The 25,599-nt window shown below is 32.8% G+C and overlaps 1 protein-coding gene across 6 annotated transcripts; it reads right to left on the bottom strand.

Annotated features, from left to right (window-relative positions):
- Positions 270-18,175, bottom strand: LOC109722263. Of its 6 annotated transcripts, none has more exons than XM_020250231.1 (15): positions 17,811-18,175; positions 17,627-17,704; positions 14,747-14,796; positions 14,585-14,638; positions 9,384-9,436; positions 8,597-8,669; positions 8,404-8,465; positions 7,099-7,167; positions 4,900-5,005; positions 4,602-4,672; positions 3,015-3,115; positions 1,956-2,051; positions 1,523-1,590; positions 800-845; positions 270-573 (listed from the first exon to the last, which is right to left on the bottom strand). In XM_020250231.1, the coding sequence occupies exons 1-15, from the start codon at positions 17,988-17,990 to the stop codon at positions 493-495; spliced, it is 1,188 nt and encodes a 395-aa protein (XP_020105820.1). In that variant the 5' UTR covers positions 17,991-18,175; the 3' UTR covers positions 270-492. The 6 variants fall into 6 exon arrangements, with proteins under 6 accessions (XP_020105820.1, XP_020105821.1, XP_020105825.1 ...); XM_020250232.1 differs by having other exon boundaries at positions 9,393-9,436; XM_020250236.1 differs by having other exon boundaries at positions 17,784-17,954.

The following is a 25,599-nucleotide window of genomic DNA, read 5'->3' as shown; positions in this document are numbered from 1 at the left end:
CTATTGGGGTGTCACACCTAGTGCGCGGTACAGCTATGCCCCATTAACAAAAGATTCCACCCTTCATCACAAATCATACTTCTAATCAAATAATACGATTTTCACATAAAGAAAAGGCCGCTAAAGAATTGTCAAGGTCCAAAGTGTCAGCAGTAATATCAAACTTGAACAGATAAAATTTTGTTCAACTAAATAAACTAATCATCTTTATATGCTGTAACTGCTACATCAGTAAATTTCATTCTATTGCACTCTTGAAACACACAAAATGAGAAAAAATTAGGGCTTCATTCGGTTTTGTTGTATGATTAAAGTTTTTACAATTCCACATTCTTATGCCTTATTGCTGGTATACTTGCTATGAAAACCAAAATAAAAGCTATAAATTTCTTCGATGTGCGCAACATAGTTTTCTTTTTAAAACTTTACATGTCATTAAAACTTTACATGACATGTAGTTAATACAGGTTTATAAAGTCGGATAAATTTGCTTCATGTCCTTTGGTAGTAGTATTTGTTAAGAAGTGTCTCTGAATACTCTCCGAACGTAAGAGTTCCATTTGGTGGGATCAACTGCAAGTTGAAAATGACAATAAATAAAGGAATTGGAGAAAAATCATAGTGAGGCAATGGAAACTTGCTGTTATATGCTATAAAAGTGCTATCTTTTTTCTTGCTTAAAATAAAAGCTCATTGCCATCAACGCCGTGAAAGTGCTATCGTTTTTCATGTTTTTTTAAAAAATAAAGGACTTATAGATTGGCACATGGTAATATACGAGAATTTGCGACATATATACCTCTTGATGATGATGAATTTCTCCAGGAAACCTTAGTTTTTCATCCCTGTTCAGAGAAGAGAATATGTAAGATCCTGATTGATCTTAAATATAATGCGTACCTAGACTCATAATAAACTAGAAAAGATTAACAAAAATTAAGGTAGCAGTTAATTTTTGAGATTGCTTAAGTAGAGAAATGAGATAGATAGTATTAAGAAAAAGATAAATAAGTATTTACATTTTTGCTCTTCACATAAATTGAAGAGACACTGAGGCAAAGCTAAGAACATAACAAACCAAGGAACACTAAGGGCAGCCTTTTCAGGTACTACCTTATTTTCATCTTAATCAGCATTCAACTGTAATTAAATTACTAAGGTTATTTCAGGCATTATAAGCAAGAAAGTGGAAGATGCGGCGATCTGGTTGGTTAAATATCAAAAATATCAAAAACTTTTTCCTCGTTCAACCACATAGATGTCCCATTGCGTTTAGGGTTAGGGTTTGTTTATAGGTGGAGATAGAATTTTCTTTACTAACATATTTGAGACCCTAAATAACCCATTACCAGGTGAGAAAAAGACGGTGTTCCCAGATCTGATGCTAGATTGAAATTATGACAAAAGAACTAAGTTGTAGTCTCAATAAAATTAAATTGTAGAAAAATCAATGGTTTGAATTAAGAGAATTGTTTCAATTCGTGTGAATATATGCTCTACTAGAAAGATTCTCCTGCCATACCAGTCCGGTTGCATAAACATTGCAAAAGTTGAGCGTTCCACACGAAAAGCATTTTCACCATTGGGTGCCTATCAGCAACAGCAAACAGGAATTAAAGGATACAAAGGCAAAAGATTAAGTGATAACAAATAGAAAGTATCAAAGGAATTTTTATTTTTCCTCTTTCAGGAGATGGTGATACTAAATATGTGAATTCACATAAAAATAGATTATTCTTCCCTTTATTTACATAAGAATTTTTTACTTAATGGCACTATCACTGAAAACCAAGCGAGTGAAGGGGCTTAATTATCATATTAATTTTGAGATACACATTGTGTTAAAGATGGCAAATTCTGTTGTGTGTATAGTTGGAAAATGGCACAATCATCATTTGTTTGATAATGTATCGTAGCATGTAATGGACCTTTTGTTCTCACTCCAGCAAGTATACCTGTACACAATGCGGAGTTGCACAAAGACGACCCCTTGATAGTATTTCAGTTGTTTCACCAATTTGGTAGGCTAGTTCTTCTGCTTCGTAGACAACCTAATGCATCAAAATGAGGAACAAAAGTATGAACTGGCCAATTTGTCAAATACAGTGAAAACTTGGACTAAAAAGGCTCTGAAAATGCTTAAATTTCAGTGTCCTATAGCAACAAATTTGATCCGATTGCACATTAAACAAAAGAGAAAACACCCCCTGTTTCTGAACTAGAAATTTATAGTATGGTTCTTAAGAACAAACTCTGAAATAATTGTTTTGCTTCAATTTGCAAAAGTTGCCAAATAAAGAAAGAGAAGCAAAATTCCTAACCTTGACTGCTAATAGAATGTAGCAGAAAAAATAAATTTTAAATGGCAATTTCTAATCAACAAATTCAACTAATTCGCCAATTTCTTAATCACATGCATTTTATAAGAGGACATGAGAGGCAACATGAAATATTGTTTTTTGGTCACATGTAGTGATCTTGGTGGTAGCCAAAAGTAAGTTTGTGCATTTTAAGAATTGAAAATGTTCAGCAATTGTTGGGAAAAACAAAAGAACATGGGTCACTCCGATTATGAAGTTCTAGATGCCCCTAAACGAGAAAAAAAACCCCAACAAGAAGAATAGCATGTCGATAGGTTCCAATGCTTTTAAATCAGTCATATGAACAAATGGCATCTTGCGAGCTATTACTTCAATAACCATTTAAAGAAGCATCAAAGCATTGTTTGATTCTTCTAAAAAACAAAGAAATTATATCATGACAACAGTTCAAATTTGAAAGCACAGATTTGTCGTGACTAATGTAATAGATCTTCAACCCTTTAAACGACTCTCTTCCTAGGCTCTCAGTAGACTTAAAAGCGCCAGTACAAAAACTACAGCAAGGATCAAAGAACTTAATAGTAGATATATCCATTTTTACCACATTGGTTAGAATTACATAGGTAACAAATAAGACTAAACTAAATGAGATAAGATTGTATTAATCCCTAACACAACAAAACCCCAAGTTACCTTATCAATCTGACCATTACGAGTTTGGACATACAGCCCAGCAGCACTATCAGGGCAAGGGATTTCTATAGAATTTCTCATAAACAAGCCACATGTAAGACCTACAAAATATGATTTAGTCATGAATATGAGCTGTAAAATAACAAAGTAACAAGCAATCATAATTACAAGTAGTGATGGCACACCACTTATTATTTACAAGCGATGGAACAGCATCGTTAGCCATTAATGAGCTTTACTGTAGGATCTAGAAAACAGTTGAAAAACCCAAGATACTATACATGAAATAAGGAATTCATGAAAGATATCATAAGATGGATGAATGCACGCACATGTGTGAGCACGCGCGCGTGTATGTGGTACATTTATTACATAGACATTGCTTATCAATGTCTCACAAATAAAGGGTATCTTTGGAAACCATATATTTGTATTCAATAGTAGTCCAACTTCAAGTTGGTATGCAGAGAAGAGCAAGAAACAAAAGGATATACTTGCGTCAGTCGATAGTTTTGCTCAATCAATGCACTTGAGTATGACTCGTAACACTTTCACACTTGCATGTGTGTGGTATATTTATACATAGGCATTTCTTATCAATCTTTGGCAAATATGAAGTGATGTCTAGGATAGTAGCACAATTTAAAGTGTGACACCCCAGGATTTAAAATAGTCCTATATATGAGGTATAATAGGGCTAAACCTTCTAATCCGGATATAGCATTTTGGGCGGTGGCTAGACTCAAGAGGTTAAGAGAATTAAGCGTGTTAGGACTATTGTAATCCTAGGATGGGTGATCCCCTGGGAAGTGGGGCATCACATAAGTTTGGTGTACGCAGATATAAGAGATATAACGACATAAGTGCACTTGAGTATGCCTCTTAAAGTATGAATTCTAAGCTTACTAAACGATCTAAATTAAGTCGCATTGCTCTTGTGGCATGAATTTCAGCATACACAATTGTCTCCCACATGTTAGACCTCATCTAGACCTCATCTTAAGCTTACCTAGTTTATTGTGTGTTCTCAACAATACAGAGTCTAGAGTTTGTCATTAGACTAAGAAAATAAAATTTAGTTACCAGAGTGCCTCTGTTGCTAAATTTGTACTTCAACCATGTATAAAGAAAACTCACTATCACCTAAAGTAAAACTATAAAACAGAGGAGAATAAGAAACTTAACAAGAAAGGCTCTCCATCTTGCAAGTTCTAAAAAGAAACTTCAACTGAATATATGTTACAAATAGAGGCAGCTCATATTTGGTTGACAAATCATTAGTTTCTATACTCTTGGTAACTAAGATATTTTCTGGAATCACCTTCGAAAAGGTTCAAAGAAGAATAAATTGAAAAAAAAGTGGCAAACAAAAGGCAAAACACTATTGCTATTTAAAATATTAGAAAAAGTTGGTTTTCTTAATTTCCAACTTAAATCAATAGAGATGTATAAAATGCCACATGCCACAATCAGTATAATGATTGTAATATGAATCTATAATGGAAAATTCTAGTTTCTCAGCTAAAAAATGTATTTTTCCCTCTCACTAAAGCAAGGTGAAAGGCATACAAAATTGTAAACAATCACCTGTTAGTGAACCATGGTCAGTGTGCCAGCCACACCATGAAGACGTAGAACTCATATTGTCTTGGCATTCACTGTTAGCAATAAGATCTAGATATGAACAATATTTTCCAAGAGATTGTATTGGCTACTGAACAAGCAAAAACACTTCTCCGCATTATCCACTGGTTAGTGTATAGCTCGCTAGAAGTTCACGTATCACAGAATTGAATTAGCTTTCTAGATACTTCGTTATTCTTGTTGTCCAAACCATCTATGAATTTTCCATTGGAAGAGATAAACAGCAAATGAAATTAATTACCTAAGTTGCATGGGAAAATAATACAATAAACGACCTTTGTGGCACCTGGAACGCCTGAGGACCTGTTCAAGGCTTATATCCTCGTGTCCTCCCATCCCTTTCAACACTAATGATTAGGTAAAAATAATCAGAGAAAATTCCAGAAAAAAGAAAATGATATAGTATTTTAAACGAGGTAAATACAGAAAGAATATTGCTGATGGACAGTCAAATATAACTAGCTTTTGTGTGAGTCAAATAAAAATGTTCTATGTTGATAGAAGAAAGGATTTAAGTGCCATGGCATGAGATTGTGCCGAAAACTTGCTGGCACGGTACGGCTGTGCTGATGTGTTCCGATCATAAAAAAATACCTATGCACCAACACATAAAGTATTTACTTTCTTTAGCACCAATATATTATAATTTCTTTTTATATATCTTTATAAAAAAAAAATGAACTTCAATAAGGAAACTACTTGCTAATTTCAAAGAAAAGAGGGTTATGAGCCGTGCCGGCAGCATGGAAGTCGTATTGTGCCAATAACTTGTCGGCACGATACAACACGATCGGTATAACCTGTGGGCACTTAAATCCTCGGATAGAATTTACAAATCAAAAGTTACCAAGAAGAGGAAAACAATATTGGCATGCAAATAGAAGTCAAAATTAGCACATGTCAACCTTCTTTTAATCCATGATAAAGATTATACTCTAGTAAACCTCAATAAATAATGAAGTAAATCAGTTCAATCCTAAGGTAGATAAGAATAGTAACAACCTTCACAGGAACACAAGAAAGCGAATGACATGTTAGTTAACTCCCATAAGTCATTCTTTCTTTGATATCTCTGTCGAATAAACACATGCAACAAACAAACTGTGTAGAAAGCAAAGATACGGCCATATTAGCTGTTCATGTGGAGAGAAAAAGAGTCCCAGGTGGATAAGTGGAGGAGGATTTATGAATTGTTGTTTCCTAGGCCCACTCTTAAGTACCTAGCATAGAGATTACCTGATGCTTTGAGTTCAGATTCCACATGGCTTCTCTAAATGTTCTTGAGCAATTAGCACTTTCATAATTTCCAACATTCTAGGTTTCTACCGGACTTTACAGCATCATTTTAACCTTTTTCCTTTGAATAGTCTATAAACTGTTTCTGGCCATTATTTGGTGGGTGTCGTCAGTTTATATAAAGAAAATGTTTAATATTTATGATGCATAATCCTCAATAAGCGGAAGAGAAGACAAATTCTATGCAATTGATCAGTTAGCATAACAGATGACCAATTAGAAAAACTGTTCGTCTACTAGCCACCTGTCTCGTTATTTGTAGGATAAAAAAAAGTATATCAAGAAAACTTATATAGACACCTCCCATGTGACATCCTTCTATTTAATTTATGGTTGACACTTCAAGATAAATTTAAGTGAATGTTCATCAATAACAATTATTTTAAATAAATAACAAGCTATTACATGTTTGCACTTAGGGCATGTTTGGTTCACCTATTTTAGATTATGGAATCGAAATGGAATTCATTGATTCCGATAGTTGTCGTTTGATTTATAGGAATCGAATTCTGGTTACCATTCCACTCCGGAATAGGAATGGCTAAATCCATTTATGGCCCAATCAGGCTTTGACTCTCGAATTGACCCATTCCAAAGTAAACTATTCAAAATCCTTTTTCACCAACACCTTCCTCCTCTCCCTTCATCACTTTCCCCTTTCTTAATCAAAACCCTCTCTTAAAGTTCTAAATTTTTATTCCGATTTCCATTCCAATAATGAACCAAACATTTTGGATGATTCGTCATTCCATTTTCCATTCCAAAGCAATCCAATTCCATTTTCCATTCCTATTCCAATCATAGACCAAACACGCCCTTAGTGTACTATCAGATGACATGACAGAATCCTTCGGAACTTAGTTATTCCTATATTTGACCAATAGTACTAGATCAACAAAGTATTTTCAGCCCTAGAACAGCCACCTCGTAAATCACTTTAGCGGCCATCTTGGACAAGATTCTGTTGGCTTAAGGTAATGAAATGAGGGTACCAATCCCATTGTTATCAATGTACATCTTGAGGTCAATATACATATCAGTAATCACCTACGAAGAAGCAAGCAAATCCTATGGACTATATTGCTTTGACTAAACATTTATGTATAACTTGTCATGCCTGCAATAGTCCTTTCACAATACATACCATATTGATCACAATGATATGCCAACATCAGGCCAACTTCTAACATCAGCTTCCCAAGGGCTTTGAATGCTATAATTACAAAAAAAGAAGACATAATCAGTATTGTCATTTTGTCTATAAATACATTTTGCTTGGAGACAAAGACTTGTTCCATCTTCTGCAGGATAAAGTTCAAGAGAAAGCTAGATAGAGATATCTACGCAAGTAGTCAATAGATTGTCACAAGATATATCATTAGAAGCTACGAAAAGATTAGATCATAAAAAATAAAGGGCGAATTCACTATATGCTACTTGGCAAGATATGCCTCCATAATTAAATAATAAAAAATCATGCCAATATTTTATGCATATGGAAAAAGAAAATTATGCTCTTTAATGGTTCTGCATTTCCATACTTAAATTCTTAGGAAATTTCTTAAAAGGGAAATGAAACATTTTACCTTTAAAAAATTTTTGTTAGGCATTGCCTTCTATGAACTCTATTATATAAAACATACCATCATGTATTTGCACTTCATGAAGGGCCTGTTTGGATGCAGAAAAGAATTGTTCAGTATCTCTTTTATTCACTCAAGGGGCATGTGGTAGCAGCTTCATAGGAAGATGGAAAGATAACTACAACCTCATAGCATATACTGGTTCTAAATTATTTCTCTCATAATATAAAATATGTGATCGAAGGAATGCATTATCTTTAGCAATCATGACTATGACAACCTTCCAATGGACTAAAAATTAACCTCTTAGGTTTCAATTACAAAAGCAAAGCTCCACACATCACAAGTTATCACTAGAGAAATTGTTTAGATATCCAAACAAACCAAAGAAGTACGAGAAATTTCTTAAGACAACAGATATCAGTACGAGAAATTTCTTTGATTACCAATTTTTTTATACTTAACGAGGACTAAAAAACTACTTCGTGTAAGATTTTAGTTGATCAACCTTTGCATCATCACGAGTTTTGATTATTTCACTTTAGTTCATGGGCAGTTTCTGATTTATCAACTATCAATAGAATCTACCGCAAAACTCCCAAGTATTGCATTTTAGTTTGCATTTGAAAAGTGAATAACAGTCCATTTTGCAAGGACCACCATCACATTGAAAGCTGATCTCCAGTATATGGGCTAAACAAATACTAAACTATGAGACTGAAGCGCAGAAAAAATAACGAATTTCCACTTTGAAGAATGGGCATCCAACTCTCTGATTAATCAAATCAAACAAAAGAACGATAACCCATCTTAAGAATTAGATGAAGTAACCATTAACAGTTTATTCGGAGGAAGACTGCTCATACCTACTTCAAGCTCAGGCAAAGAAGTTGTAGGCCATTTATTTGGCCGACAATACGATGGGTACCTATATCAGGTGGTCAAACCTTCTTTCAGCCAATGAAGCATTAAGGGCAATCTAGATGATAATACAGTTCTATACAAGATGATATGTAATATAGAGTACTAGGATGATTATTTCTTTTCAAAGAAATATACCGATGCATAAGTGCAACATCAGTTGTAGGCATGTCAAGAATTGGATTAGCATAAAAAGAGCCTTTGAATGTATCTGCAAAGAATAAAGTAGAGAAAATTCAATGAGGAACCTTGATAGTGAAGTTAAATTCTTCAGATACTAATATGAATATATGATCAAGTAAATTTATAAAATTTTGGCAACACAGTACTATGATGCTAGCTTAATACAGTCTTCTGTATTTGCATACATGATGACTACATTCAATCCTATAGATAGCATAGACATGTACTCAAAACTCTTAACATATACAAGCGTACAAGATCAGATTAACGAACTAACAAAGAATGGATATCTCAGTTTTCCTTCAGTCATGTGAAACCAAGATTTATGCAAATATATCCATATACACCCATTTTTCATGTGTCTATGGCACATTTACAACCTGCTTCTGATCCAGAAGTAAGCTGAAACCGGGATGTTAACAAGTTAATAATCTCTTCATAAACACGGCAGGAGTTCATAAAACATAGAAGTTGATGCCATTGGACTTACCTACAATGCCTATTAAAAGTACAGCAGGTTATAGACAATATAACGTGCATATGTGCATTTCTTGTATGTTATATATCATTTTAGAATGAATATCATCGGTAAGGTAAACGAAGTCAAAGCAAAATAAGAGTAAAATTTCTCATGCTAAGTAGTACATTTGCATTTAATACGTTTCAGTTAGCTTAGCATCTACTGCACATAGACCCAAAGATAATGCCAACAAAACAAAAAGATAAAGAAAAAAGAGCCTACCGAGTTTACCAGATTCAAGCTTCTCTTTCCCATGACTCCAACCAAAGTTATATCTGTACAGTGAACACCAAGTAACACTCATCAGCTTTTGTCAAGTAATAATCCCAATTTAAATCTGACTTTTCAAATTCTACTCAGTACTAGAAACAATAGAAGTTCTACTTTTTGCATAATAGGTACAAAAGAGGATAGTATAAAAATCCATATAGATTTGCCTACGGTCATTTTATAAAAGAAATGATATCTAATATGTCCTCTAAAACTTAAGAAATATCTTTATACCCCTGATTGACCAAAATGCCCTTTGGGATTTCAAAAAATTTCTTAAAATAACCCAAAACCCAACTAATGGGATTGGGTTTAAGAAAGGTAATTTGGGTATAGAAGGGTACATTTGAAAATTTTGAATAGGAGTGAGGAGTAAATAAGCGAGAAAGCTCCTACATGAAAATATCAATATAATTTGTTTATCTACTTTTTAATAGCCAATGGTTTGTTCTGCTTCTAAATGGTTTTAAGTAAAGCAATATTTGCTTCTTAGGCCTTTTAGCCATGCCGCTTCCTTTTGTCCTCTTATCTCTCCAATTCTTGTCAGTTTCATGTTCCCATAACAACTATCTCCATATATTTTCATCATTTATTCCTCATTTTCATTAGCTTTAATATTACCCATTGTTTGGTTGCATCTTTTCAACCGACTACATGATCACAACCTACATCAAATATTATGGTAAATGCTTCAAATTAATGGCTCAATTCTTCTTTGTTCATATTTTCCATCTTGACTATCATTGGATTGCAAAGATTAGAATTAAATAGAAGCTTTGCTATTATTGATGCCCATGATCCCTACTCTGCTTACCTCTTCCCCGTCTCTTTATTGCCGCCGCTTTTTCAATTTCATCATTTCCACCAGAAATCAATATTGTCCTCTGCGAAGCTTGGCCAAACAGTCATATCACGTGATAAGATCCTTGGCACCATGCATGCTACTTCTTTCCTATTTTCCCACCCCTGCTACTTTCACAACCTTTTCTTTGCTTTTCCTCTTTGTTCCACCATTGTCTTTCTTGCCATGGATAGGTTTCCATGGCCCCCATCTTTTTTTCTTTCCTCATACTTTAGCTCCTCTCTCTTCCACTGTCGACCTCTATGATACCAACGATCCTTTGAATGTTGCCATCTCCTCGTTTCCTTTGCCACCTCCCATTCTTTCTTCGCCCACTGCTAACTCGCCCACTCTTTTTTCTTCGCTCCGTTCCATTGTTATTGTCTCATCCCCTCCCTTTTGTCTCGGTTCTCTATTCTTCTCCTTCTCTTTCTTCATCCAATGCCCCTTTCCATCCACCCCAATGCCCCTTTCCATCTACCTCGACTGCTCCTCTCTCACCCCTGGCGATATCCTCCCCCTCTTCTCCTATCGGTCTACATTTGTTAACTTATTCTGAAGAGGCAACTCACTGTATATAAACAATCATACTGTATAGAATGTGAACCAAGAGCTATATATATAGCGTATTACTCAGCACAAGTTTCTAGATTTCAAGTTTAAACTGTTAGATATACTTTTTGAGGTCAATTGTTAGATACACTAATACTAATTTGGTCTACCAAGTTGTTCCTTCTCTAATAATGGTAATTAACTTTATAAACACCATTGCCCCTCAAACACACATTGGGCCTATTTGGCCAAGCTGGTTGGTGTAGTCTTGCTCTAAAAGTGTTATATGATAGTGTTGTATTGTAAGAAAAAGTTATAGAGCATTTGGCTGATTCTGCTATAGAAGTGCTGTAAACTGTAGAAAATTGTTTCATTAATATTATATTAAAATACTATAAAATACCTAAAATAAGAAAGTACTAAAATTATCAAAATAACCATTATTCTGATAGAAAAGAAAATAAATTTTAAAATTTCAAATGGAAAAAGAGAACAAACTGAGGATAAAATATGATATTGAAAACATGCTTTAAAAATAACCAAAATATTTATTCTTCTAATGTATAAAAAAATTAATTTACAAAAAAAATAAATTTAAAAATATCTAATCTAAGATAAAATAAAGTGAAACTTAAAATTTTAACCGAGGAAAAATATTTTGTTCGATTATCTATTGTGTTGGAGATCTTATTAAAACTAGGGATGCTATCAATTGAATTGATTATTAATTGTCAACAACAATAACACTTATTTCCACACAAATAGTTAAAATCCATAAAATTTTACTAAATTATTGGTTAGTTTGATAAATTTTTAAAATTTAATTGACTAAATAATTCAAATCAAAACAAATTAAAATTTTCAACCACAAAATGTAATCTAGTACTACTAGGAAAGCAAATATGGAAAGGAATCAATAATCCTAGTAGACATCTAATTCTAATCAAATCCTAATTCTTGAAAAAAAAAGGGAAATCAAAAGACAATTCTCCAAATACGGATATACTCTTATATGGTAAAAATAATTCAAATAAGACAATAGATATTAATATGGTTCGGATGTGAATTTGTTTTGCACGGTCCAGTGAATTGAACCAATGGGTCCAACTGATCGATTGGTCGGTCCCACACCATTAGCTTCCATCGTGTAGGATCTCATCCTCAAGATCAACAAGATCGACAAGATGGAACGTAAATACCAAATTTCCAAGATGATCTGGTGGTGAAGTATGACGCCTTGAATATGGCCAATTGAAATCAAAAACATATCTGGGAGAGCGTTTTGGCGGAGAGGAAGATGACATTAAAGAACTTGATCACATTGACCTCAACAGAATCTCATCGTAAAAATAATTGATAAACTTATGCAATATCATGTTATCTGGTACCACAAAATAGGTTTACTATAGTGCAATCTGAAGCTCTAGCTATGGGAACAACTCAAATTTTTCAGACAGTGAAGGTAGCTCAATAAGCAACCATGCCTCTTCAAAATACCTGTCTTCAATATATTCTCGATTTAACTCGAGATCAAGGTTTTAAGTGCCGGTCGGCACGAGCCGTATCCACTGTGTCGTACCATGCCAACAAGATGCTGGCACAATGCAGATCCCGTGCCGATGGCACAGCTCAAAACCCTCTATTCTTTAAATTAGTAAGTAATTTCCTCAATAAAGTTCAAAAGATGTGATAAAAAGACATAATAAATAGTTAGAATATTTTGTTACTAAAGAAAATAAATATTTCATGCTATTATGTGTCGGCATACAAGAATTTTTTTGACCGGCACGCATCAGCACGGCTCGGCATGCACCAGTGTTTAAAAAAGCCCAAGGCGCACCTAGGCTCAAAGGCCTGTTGGAGCCTAGGCGCAAGGCGCAAGGCACAGGGGCACGCCTGAGAGAGGTCAGGCGCACAGTTTCATAAAATTTTGAAATAAGCAAATAATCAAGAAGTTTCTTACCATACTTTCTAATAATTGTTAAGCAGCACTAAATATACTCTATAAAATCATATTACCGCAATAAATATTCTATAGTTACCCAAATAATAATATAGATAAAAGTAAAGAAGCGACAACGATCAAGGAGGAAGTCCAAGAAGCAGGGAGGAAGTCCAAGAAGCAGCGGACAGCCGGAGAGAGAGCGCCAGGGACAGTGGACAACCGGACAGGGGCAAGCGGGAGGAGAGGGCGAGCGGAAGGAGAGGGAGAGCGGACAGAGGAGAGGAGAGGAGAGGGATTTAGTTTAGGTTTTGGGTTTTATTTTAGATATTTTAACTTGTTAGATCCATAAAAACTAGATCCAAACCCGTAAAAATTGGATCCAAACCAATAAAAACTGGATCCAAACGAAAAAAACCTGAATCCAAACCCGTTTCTGTAAAAAACAATGAGGCACGCCTTCTTGGCGCTTTGCGCCTGGGAGCCTAGGCCCCTGAGGCACGTGCCTTGGCCATTGAGCCCGCCTAGAGGCTACCTAGGCGCTGGCCTTGCAGCCTAGCGCCTAGGCGCGCTTTTTCAATCATTGGCATGCACCGTGCCGTACGGTGCCGGTAAGTTTCTGGCACGACCCTGTGCCACGGCACTTAAATCCTTGCTCGAGATGCTCCACATTTAATTCAAGTTCGGCCTCATTAGGAACATCTTTGCTGTTGAATCAGAAATTCACCTTTCCGTTGGAATTTCATTTCTTTTTTTCTCAAAGTATAACCTCTTATCGTACAACTATGCTTCAAACTTAGCTCTTGTAATCTCACATAGATATTTCGATGACTCTATATAAATTCATTTTCTTCTAGCATACTTTTGAAAAACCTTTTTAAGACATTCTTTTTCATCCATAATTTTTTTTCACTCTCTTTTTTTAACACAATTTTTTTTCTTTTTTGTTTGCACTTCCTTCTTTTTTCTTTCTTCGATACTTTTCGCTCTCTCTTTTTTTTCACAAAGCCTAAAGTCACGGAACAGAACCGTCAAATAACCTAAAACTCTAATACCAATTTGATGTAAGATGGAATATGGGGTTCTATACTTTAGTGGCTCGAAAACAGGATTGGAAATTTTTTAAAATTTTAAAAAAAAATTTGAATTCATTTTTTTTGAATTTTTTGTACTTTTTTGGATTTTTCTCAAAATGAATAGTTCCAAAAATTATAAAATAATGAAAATTAAAGAAAAATAATAAAATTACAAAAAATAAAGAGAGAGAGAAAAGAAAAGGATAGGAAGAAATAATCAGAAATCACTACACTCACTACAGGGCAATGCATGCACGAAGGGGTTATTGGTGCTCCAAAAGCTCTATACAAATTTTAATTACTTCAAACTTCCATTATTATGCAAGAAAGAGGCTTAGGGCTTTGTTTATAATGTTTCTAATGTATTACGAGGAAAGCAAATATAGAAAGGAATATATAATCCTAATACAAATCTAATTCTAATCAAATCCTAATTCTTAAGAGACAAAAGGAAATCAAAATATAATTCTCCAAATATAGATACTCTTATATGGTAATAAAATAATTAAAATAATGCAATAGATATTAATATGGTTCAGTGTGAATTCAATTTGTATGGCCCAGTGAATTGAACCAATGGCTACGATCAATCAGGCCGATTGATGCTTATCAACTAATAATATCTTACAGGCAAAATAAATGAAAGTGGAAACTTTTAAGGATATCTATCTATTGCAACTCACACATATTGTAACTACAAAATCTTGTATTGAATGGAAAAGGATCATACTTATTTCAATACCTGCTTTCTGGGTCTTCAAATTCCTTTTTCACATCATGAGGAAGATTTGCAACTCTATTGAAGAAGCGAAAAGCCATAGGTACTTGATCATCTTATTCCAAAATCTTTTCTAGTAGAAAGTACAATAGTCAACAGATTAAAATGAGATAACAAATTCCATACCTGGGTGCCAAATGTAAGAGATTTTTCCGTAACAAAGGAAAACCAGGTACCTGTAATTGAGCAAAGACGACTAACAATAAATTGGACAGCATCAAAGGCCACAATATCAAGAAAATGAAAACAATATCATTTCATATAGTTTGAAAGATATAAACTGAAGTGCTTACTATCAATTGTTTCATGAGTTGAGGTGAATTGGATGCGGCATATTTACTGTTAGAATGTCCTATAAATTGCAAGCGTTGTGTGCCAAGTGGATCTCCAAAACTTACATATTGGAGCTCACTGTTTCCTTCAACTGTTTTATATCAGAGTGGTCCTAAAGCACTTTTCAAGCTCCAGAAACCAAATAAGCACCTAATAGCTCATTTGGGCGAAGCAGGAAGCAAGACCTGTTATTTTGTAGGAGTTGATAGGAAAATTCTCAAGCACATTTAAAAGATTGGTACATTAATTATTTAATTCAACGTTCAAAGAATGGGTTTCACTTTTCTTTCTTTTTTCCCCTTCATGGCAGACCTAATATTTCAGTTTTGGCAACTTGAATAATTTTTGTTTCACTTTCATTATTACCTACAAAAGAACCTATAAAACTTTCAGAAAGAACAAAACAATAATATCATCATAATAGTGAAAACTAATTTTTGCAATATATAAATTAAAATTGTTAAAACTATGAAGAATAAAATTAATTTATGTTCTCATGTCCTTCTAAAATCACAAGAAATGCTGGTAGTAGAGTGAAATTCTTTGTACGTAGCATTTGACCTTGGCATCTCCTTTAGGTAGAAAATTTTAATATTTTAAGACTTTGTTATCTCATGCTAATCCGTATGCAACTTGAGATGGTCCGTATGAAAAAGACATGTTTTACCATGCAAAAACTAGTCAGCAGGGTCGATGACTCAGCATTTAAAATTCATGTGGGTGTCACTAGGAAAATAATGTTTATTATGCCTATCGTTTGTATATTGCATATACAAGATCAAAAATCTTTAAAGATCCAAACAAGGGTTTGGAATCCCATAAGCCTAGATGCTCCCAACGCCTTTACCCTACCCACCCACTCCATGGTGCTCCTGTGAAGTGCATATTCATTGTATCCAAATCACTTAATTTTGCTCGAAAAGGTAGTCAATAACATGAAATAATTACAAGAAATTCCAGAATTAATCAATACAAGGCGCGTCTGCAGTCATACCTCCACATCTTGAACTAGCTAACTTCACAATTTATTACTAAGGTCCAATAAAATTCTCAGGATGAAAAAAATGGAGGTAAAATATTATTAAGAAGAGAACACTCTCTAGTGGTTGTAGCTTTCAATGGTTATTCAACATGGGCCTCTTATGTCCCAAATGTGGGATGCGGCAAACCTCCAAGAAACTTAATGAACCCAATGCCATGGCCAAGGGGTGGGAACTGGGAACTAGTCATCCAACCCCGTAAAAGAAAAAGAAGAGAGAGTACCCATGAGCATGATTGCATGACTGTCGCTCCTCGTTGTCATGCCCATTGATTTAATTGTATGCCAGTACCAATAATCGCGATGAAGTTAAGTGCCTAGAAATTAGACATTCCATGTTTCAATCTTTGCATAAGTATTTCCAGTGTCATGCAAACTTAGTAAGATTGTAATCCGTGGAAGACATGTCAAGCTAATTTCTATTTTGCAATTGTTTAAATTCCAACAATTTCCTAAGCATGAGAATTAGCATTCCCTATGTTTAGTTTGATCACCATCCACTAACTACTACCATCCATGACCATCTACTTCAGCATCACAAATTATGCCCTCCCTGTAGACGATATCATGCCAATAATAGTCCTCTTCTATTTAGCTTCACTTCCAATACATTGGTCTCACCATGTACTCATCCCAAGAGAGAAATAACACTTTTAATTTAGAACCTATTTGGCCCTACTATATGGTGTAGTGATGTTTGATGAAGTGTTATCTAAGCAGTCCTATTAGAAGCAATATATCAAAATACCCCTAATCGCTTCCTTTTGTAGCAAAATTAGAAGACTAAATTCGAGCCTTTAAGTGGAATATAGAAATCTCACCCAAATTTTTCTGTATGCCAAACGCTTTAACAACATGCAAAAATAAAACAAATGTTTGAATCGGTGAAATTGTGTTCAACTGCAGAACTACATAAGGAGGGTTGTCCAGCTGTTCCAATTTTAACTGCACCCAAATGGTTGGAATTCCAACTATAGCAGTTGGCAAAGAATTAGATCACCCAATTAAAGAAAAATAATAGAGTCATCTTCAAGCTTACAAGTAGAAGAAATGTAGCTACAGCAGATGTAGCGGCACAAAACCAAAAATAAATGGGTGTAGTCGCAAATGCTGCATTTTCAATTGCAAACAAGAATTTAAGTGCCCACCAAAACAAGCCGTATCTACCGTGCCGTATCGTGCCAATAAGAAATCGGCACAATACAGTCCCGTGTTGATAGCATAGTTGAAAACTCTCTTTTCTTTAAATTAGTAAGTAATTTTCTCAATAAAATTCAAAAGATTTGATAAAGATACATAATAAGCAATTAGAATATTTTATTATTAAAACAAATAAATATTTTATACATGTCGGCACACATGTATTTTTTGTGACCGGTACGCATCAACACGGGCCGGCCTGCACCGTGCAAGTCTTTGGTACGGGTTCATGGCATGGCACTTAAATTCTTGATTGCAAGCATCTCCAAGAACAAGGAATTTATAATAATTACATTCAACCAACCAAACGACCATAGAGTCTTGTACTACTGGAAGCAGAAGTGGCCAAACAGTCACTTACATAAACACAAAAGTACATTACATCAAATCAGTAGCAGGCAGTAGTAGAAGTAGAAGTACAACTCACTACATACATCTGAGATCGAAATGATTCCCAATCCACCGGGACCAAACCCTTCCTCAATCGTCATAGACAAATCCTTTTCCCTATCCTAATTCCACCAAAACACAATGAGATAATCTCATCCAATTCCAAACCACAAACCCAACATATTAGATGCGGAATCATACATCACAAAATCAAAGCGCAATTCTAACCGCGAGGTCGGAGTAGGGTATGGAGACCGTCCGGAGCGCTGAAGGCGGGGCCCCCGCCATCTTCCGGCACGAAATCCGGCGCTCGGGACGGCGGACGGACGGCGATCGATTGGGCGATTCAATGGAGACGGAGCGGAGATCGAGGGTGCGAGGGGTTTGTGCGGAGAATAGTGGAGCCATTTCTCAATCTTGAGTTCGAGAGCTCGGGGAGTAGGACAAAGAGAATATCAGAATCGTAGCTTTTCTAGCATTCTTTTTCTTCTCTCTTTCGGCTTTCGGCTTTCGGCTTTCGGCTTTCGGCGGTTGGAGACTTGGAGGGGTTGAATCGGCGAGTACGATAAAAAGTAGCGAAAATGCTTTTGTTGCCCCCGCATCCGCAGTGAACATATATTCACACAATCCCTATAAATACATCTATATAAAATTTAATTTTTTATATTTATTTTTACAAAATCTAAATTCTAAATGATATTAATATTTACTTTTCTAGTTTGTTATTATTATGGTAATATTATTTTTTTTAAAAATAAATAAAATAATATTTTTATAATCGTAAATATATTTTTTTTCAAAGTGCCAACTTGTAGAATCTTCTTTCTATATCTATATTCTATATTTTTCTTTATTTTTTTATATATGAAATTTTAGTTTTTTAACAGGTGGCAGGAGGGGGAAGGAGGAGGCCAGGGATGTTAATGGATATGGATATCCGAATGGATATGGATATCTGAAATTTTATCCGAACCTGAACTAGAATGAAACGGATATATCCGATGCTAAATAGATATGGATTCGGATATGGATATCAAAAATAGAAACCAGACGGATATGGATTCGGATATAGATTTTGACTGTACCTTATCCAAACCCGAATTTATTTTGTATTATATATATTATATATATAAAAATTTGATGTTATATTTGAATTTGTATTTTAAAAATTTAGGTTTAATATAATATATTTTGAAATATTGAAAAAAGAAATAATTGTTTCGGNATATCAAACTTTAATACCATATTTTATAGTGTGATGAGGGATAAAATTCACATTTAAAATATTTTGGAATATCTAAAATATGATTGGCCGACTTTTAATTTTAACAATCAGGCATTCTAAAATTTATTAGATAGTTTAACATATTCTTTCCTTAAATGAAATTAGTCATGTGAAGTCTTAGTTCTCAAATTTTAATGAGTTGCAATTTCAAACTTGAATTGTGAAGCATATAATATTTTAATTCTCAACTTTTTCTTAAATATAATTTATTATTTTTATAATTTTTTTCTTATTCTTTTTTATCTTTCTTATATTTTTATTCTTATACTTTTATTATAGCAGCTGCTATTTTTTCAACGGTCATTTGGTCAATTTTTCTCATTCACTAATCAGAATTAAATATTTTATGTATGATTAACTATATTTTTCTATCAGATCCTAACAGCAGGGTATATTTAAAAACTTAAGGGGAATAAATATAAAAAGTTGAACTTTGTATAGATATATTTGTTGTTCACAGGGAGCTGTATACAATTAACCCTATTATTATATTATGTATATACAAAAGTTTCAATCAAGTCACTAATCTTCTAATTATTGTAATTAGATCTTTAGTTTTCTCTAATTGCTTCACCAGCAATATTACTTCTGCACCCTTTAGTTATTTCAGCATATTTGGGAGAATAGATAGGATAAAATGTTCTTTAGGTTGAAATGCTTTATTCCTTTGGAGCTGTTTAGTTTTTCATAAAAGTATGGGAAATTTTTTTTAAGAAAATACATTTTTATGGAAAACTTTTTTTTCTAATGTTTAGCCGGTTTGATTTTAAGAAAAACTAGTTTTTTGAAAAAAAAAATTCTAGATTTTATAGAAGAAACTAGTATTTTCATTTTCCCATAAACAAATTCCAAAAATAAAAACTCTAGTTTTCTATAAAATTTGGCAAAATATTTTTCAAAAAAAAAAAAAACTAGCTGCTTTTAATCAAATGGACAAAAACTAAAAAAATATTCATAAAAAAAATTTCTCAAAAACGTTTTTCCGTATGTTCTTCGAGGGATCAGTGAGCCTCTTAATTTTTTTGCTATTAGATAAAGTCTTTTCGTACCTTAATTTTTTAAAGGGTATTGTTTTTTAATTTCTCTTAGTTTGATATATATCTATCTAACATTATTAGATAAAATAAAATTGGGACAAAAGTGTATAGAAATATATTTTTGTGTTTTTCAATTGAACTACAAAAAAAATATATCGTAACCGACTCATCATGATATGCAAAATGCAATATTATATATAAAAATAAATAAAATACTTTAATATTACGTACGAAAATAAATAAAATATTTTCTTGCTATATTTTTTGACCGCACGTAATACAATCTCTTCGTAATCCCCCTAATTGTCAAAATAAATGTGTTTTTTTTTTTCTTTTCGTTGAGGACTGTATGCATATACATATCCTCGTTGCAACATAATAGTGGAGTGGAATATGGGGAGAGAGAGAGAATCTTAACTATTTAGGGAAAGCCATGCGTAAAGGATAAATGAAGTGGAAAGTGGAAAGAATAGTGATCGTCTCGGAGCGGGAACTATTTACTTGTCTAGCTTTTTTACAATTTTTTTTTTTCTATCTAGTCTCCTTTTGAAAAAATATTTTCAATCTAGTCTCATTTTTATAGATTAAAAAAAAAATAAGTTAATAATTTTTATATAGATTAATATGTTAAGTAGGTGAAAATTATCTTTTTTCTCTCTCATTTTAAATTAAGTGAATGTAATGTAATTTTATATATGAATACTTTTAAATTATATTGACTTGTATAATCAAATTAAGTACTAATAGTACTAGTAAAAAATTATAATTTAGAAATATTATTATTAAAAAATAAATTTTTTATTAAGTGTTCATATATAAAATCACATTACATTCACTTAATTTAAAAGGAGAGAAAAAAAAATAATCTCCACCCACTTAACATATTAATCTATATAAAAATTATTAACTTATCATTTTTTTTTTCTAATATATAAAAATGAGGCTAGATTGGAAATATTTTTCAAAAGGAGNATATATATAAATTTGATGTTATATTTGAATTTGTATTTTAAAAATTTAGACTTAGTATAATTTATTTTTGAAATATTAAAAAACAAATAATTGTTTCAGATTCAAATTTTCGGGTTCAGGTTTCGAATTTTTGGTCGGGTTCGGGTTCGGTTTCGGGTCTCAGGTTTGGAGTCGGGTTCGGGTTCGAATTTTTAAAAATCCGTCTCGAATCCGATCCATTGACATCTCTAGGAGTGGGTTTTGGGGTGGCATGTAAGTGTGGGCCCACTCCTTGTTTAATTTTTTATTTTAGTTTTTTCTTTTTCCTATTGACGTGGAGAAACGTACTTTTTGGTTTAATCTAATTAATTTTTTATTGTAAAAATTAAAAATATATAATTATTTATACGTATTTTTAAATAGTTTAGATTGCATATATTAAATCTAAATTTTAATTTTATAACAATGATCACTTAGATATAAATCGTACAATAAAAAATAAAAAAGAGATCAATGGGAGTTTAAGTTAATTACTTATTTAATAAATTTAGTTACGAAAATTATATGAAGTACTAATTAAATCTATAAAGTTAAACGATGCATTTAAATTTTAAAGTTAAAGTATCATTTCTAACTCAAATCTAACATACAAAAGGTTAGACTGTGAAAATAAAATTTTAAAAAATTGGATAGCTGATTCAAAATGGTCCGTAATTTAGAAAAGTTCTGTACATTTTTACTTTGATTTTAATATCAAACTTTAATACCATATTTTATAGTGTGATGAGGGATAAAATTCACATTTAAAATATTTTGGAATATCTAAAATATGATTGGCCGACTTTTAATTTTAACAATCAGGCATTCTAAAATTTATTAGATAGTTTAACATATTCTTTCCTTAAATGAAATTAGTCATGTGAAGTCTTAGTTCTCAAATTTTAATGAGTTGCAATTTCAAACTTGAATTGTGAAGCATATAATATTTTAATTCTCAACTTTTTCTTAAATATAATTTATTATTTTTATAATTTTTTTCTTATTCTTTTTTATCTTTCTTATATTTTTATTCTTATACTTTTATTATAGCAGCTGCTATTTTTTCAACGGTCATTTGGTCAATTTTTCTCATTCACTAATCAGAATTAAATATTTTATGTATGATTAACTATATTTTTCTATCAGATCCTAACAGCAGGGTATATTTAAAAACTTAAGGGGAATAAATATAAAAAGTTGAACTTTGTATAGATATATTTGTTGTTCACAGGGAGCTGTATACAATTAACCCTATTATTATATTATGTATATACAAAAGTTTCAATCAAGTCACTAATCTTCTAATTATTGTAATTAGATCTTTAGTTTTCTCTAATTGCTTCACCAGCAATATTACTTCTGCACCCTTTAGTTATTTCAGCATATTTGGGAGAATAGATAGGATAAAATGTTCTTTAGGTTGAAATGCTTTATTCCTTTGGAGCTGTTTAGTTTTTCATAAAAGTATGGGAAATTTTTTTTAAGAAAATACATTTTTATGGAAAACTTTTTTTTCTAATGTTTAGCCGGTTTGATTTTAAGAAAAACTAGTTTTTTGAAAAAAAAAATTCTAGATTTTATAGAAGAAACTAGTATTTTCATTTTCCCATAAACAAATTCCAAAAATAAAAACTCTAGTTTTCTATAAAATTTGGCAAAATATTTTTCAAAAAAAAAAAAAAACTAGCTGCTTTTAATCAAATGGACAAAAACTAAAAAAATATTCATAAAAAAAATTTCTCAAAAACGTTTTTCCGTATGTTCTTCGAGGGATCAGTGAGCCTCTTAATTTTTTTGCTATTAGATAAAGTCTTTTCGTACCTTAATTTTTTAAAGGGTATTGTTTTTTAATTTCTCTTAGTTTGATATATATCTATCTAACATTATTAGATAAAATAAAATTGGGACAAAAGTGTATAGAAATATATTTTTGTGTTTTTCAATTGAACTACAAAAAAAATATATCGTAACCGACTCATCATGATATGCAAAATGCAATATTATATATAAAAATAAATAAAATACTTTAATATTACGTACGAAAATAAATAAAATATTTTCTTGCTATATTTTTTGACCGCACGTAATACAATCTCTTCGTAATCCCCCTAATTGTCAAAATAAATGTGTTTTTTTTTTTCTTTTCGTTGAGGACTGTATGCATATACATATCCTCGTTGCAACATAATAGTGGAGTGGAATATGGGGAGAGAGAGAGAATCTTAACTATTTAGGGAAAGCCATGCGTAAAGGATAAATGAAGTGGAAAGTGGAAAGAATAGTGATCGTCTCGGAGCGGGAACTATTTACTTGTCTAGCTTTTTTACAATTTTTTTTTTTCTATCTAGTCTCCTTTTGAAAAAATATTTTCAATCTAGTCTCATTTTTATAGATTAAAAAAAAAATAAGTTAATAATTTTTATATAGATTAATATGTTAAGTAGGTGAAAATTATCTTTTTTCTCTCTCATTTTAAATTAAGTGAATGTAATGTAATTTTATATATGAATACTTTTAAATTATATTGACTTGTATAATCAAATTAAGTACTAATAGTACTAGTAAAAAATTATAATTTAGAAATATTATTATTAAAAAATAAATTTTTTATTAAGTGTTCATATATAAAATCACATTACATTCACTTAATTTAAAAGGAGAGAAAAAAAAATAATCTCCACCCACTTAACATATTAATCTATATAAAAATTATTAACTTATCATTTTTTTTTTCTAATATATAAAAATGAGGCTAGATTGGAAATATTTTTCAAAAGGAGGCTAGATAGAAAATTCTTTTTTATAAAAAGACTAGACAAGTAAATGAATCTTGGAACGGAGTTCCCAGGTTTCTACGCTACAGCTTTCGTGGATTCCAAAGCTTCTATTTATTGGGCATGAACTTCCTAAGGATAAGTACAATCTAGACTTCATATTCAACAACTTAATCTCATCAACACTTCATAATAAATTTGTCACGCTCCGGGGTTCCTTTGAAGTGTTAGAATCAATGCGGAAGTGTCTAATTTTTTTTTTTTTTTTTTTTAAGTCTTGACTCGAGGTGATGTCAGATCCGTTATAAATATAGAAAATCCATTGTTCAAATGGACAGAATTTTTTCTATATTTGTATAGCATCGCACAAGTACAAGATACAACCACAGTATGTATACAACTATATACATTCACCACATCACATAATACGAATCACATTCGGTCAATCACAAGATTATAATATTTTATTCATAAATCCATATCTATCAGTTTAAAACATTTTTCCATCCGAAAATTTATTTTAAAATACAAAAATTATGAAAAGCAAAAAACACTTTTTAAAAGCGTTTTCCACACAAAAACTTTTTCCTTTAAAAATAAACTACCCCGAGAGGTAGAAAGCCATTTTCACAACTAATATAATAATAATTAAAACAATATTATTTAACTTTATAAAATCATTTATGTCCAACTGAAGTAAAACCAATTGAACCATAAAATGTCTAAGTTATTTTGTTCATGGAAAGAAGGTAGAGTCTAAACCGAATGTCATCAGGTCGTAACTCTATCGACTGCTAACAACGCGACTCATGCCTCGTCCTGCCTCGGACCAGCAATGTCACCTGAAAAATGGTGAGGGGTGAGAACATGTAGACATGTAGAGTAGGTACCGCAAGCTGAAGAAGACGAGGGGTACTTACCAGTAAAGGAAGAGTTACCTAAAGGTATATACAACGATAATACAGTAGCAATAACAAATAAAGAAAACATGATATACATATGCCACTACCGCTACTGTATGCATGCATCAACCGGACAATCAGTCCCAAATATACCTAATCCAGAAACCTGCCATATCAGTCCATAGACCTCAAGCCTGTGCTACTGCCACTCTATCTGCATATAACCTAGACTAGGCCTGTAACGTATTAAAACCCCGATAGCGATAATCGAATTTAAACCAAATTAGTTAAAGTGTGAAAAAAATGGATGGACATGTTCCATTTAGCATTCCAATAATATTGGAAGGGCTAAAAATGAGTTCAAAAGGTGTTAGAAAGATTTTAGCATCGAACGACGCAAAAAAGAATCGAAAACGGTGCAAAACTACATTCTGGAGCAATGTGTACCGGTACAGCCATCGACTTGTACCGATACAACTAGCAGACCAAGAGATGGTTGCTCTCGGGTTTGAGAAATTTCGCAGAGGTGTACCGGTACACTCCTGGTATGTGCCGGTACACTTTAATAAAAATCGAGAAGTCTGCTCTCGGGTTGGGCCTCTGCGCAGAGCTGTACCGGTACAAAATCCCGTGTACCTGTACACTTTGGTCTGGCAGCACCTGTGAGGTCTGCTGCAATTATAAGTATTTGGGGGACTTGGTTGCAATTATAGCAACATGTTATTAGCCTAACCCCTCTCCCTTTCACAGCATACACCCCAACTCTCTCCCTCTCATTTTTCTCTCTTTTTCTCTCTAAAAGCTTGGGCTAGGGCTTGGAAGAGAAGGAGAAGAAGCAAGGAGAAGAAGAAGAAGAAGCTAGGAGGAGGATCTTTAGTGGATTTGGGGAACCTAGAAGCTCTCCAACAAGAAGGAGCTTGCTAGGGCTTGGGCAAAGGTGAGTCTCTTTACAAGTTGAGTCTAGGGTTTGGACTTTAATCCTAAGTTTAGGGACTTTGAGATTGTTTCAAGCTTTGGAGACCTAGTAGA

The sequence above is a fragment of the Ananas comosus genome, linkage group 16, assembly GCF_001540865.1.
Source record: "Ananas comosus cultivar F153 linkage group 16, ASM154086v1, whole genome shotgun sequence".
Classification (NCBI taxonomy): Eukaryota; Viridiplantae; Streptophyta; class Magnoliopsida; order Poales; family Bromeliaceae; genus Ananas; species Ananas comosus.
This window is presented reverse-complemented; position numbering and strand designations above follow the sequence as displayed.

What these genes read in the sequence shown, in the direction of transcription:
- LOC109722263 (XM_020250231.1), bottom strand. Translation starts at nt 17,990, where the DNA reads ATGGCTCCACTATTCTCCGCACAAACCCCTCGCACCCTCGATCTCCGC. An exon ending in GATGTTGCACTTATGCATCG is followed by an intron (nt 8,466 to 8,596) that starts GTATATTTCTTT and finishes CACCTGATATAG; the next exon opens with GTACCCATCGTATTGTCGGC. An exon ending in GTAATGGTCAGATTGATAAG is followed by an intron (nt 2,052 to 3,014) that starts GTAACTTGGGGT and finishes TTGATGCATTAG; the next exon opens with GTTGTCTACGAAGCAGAAGA.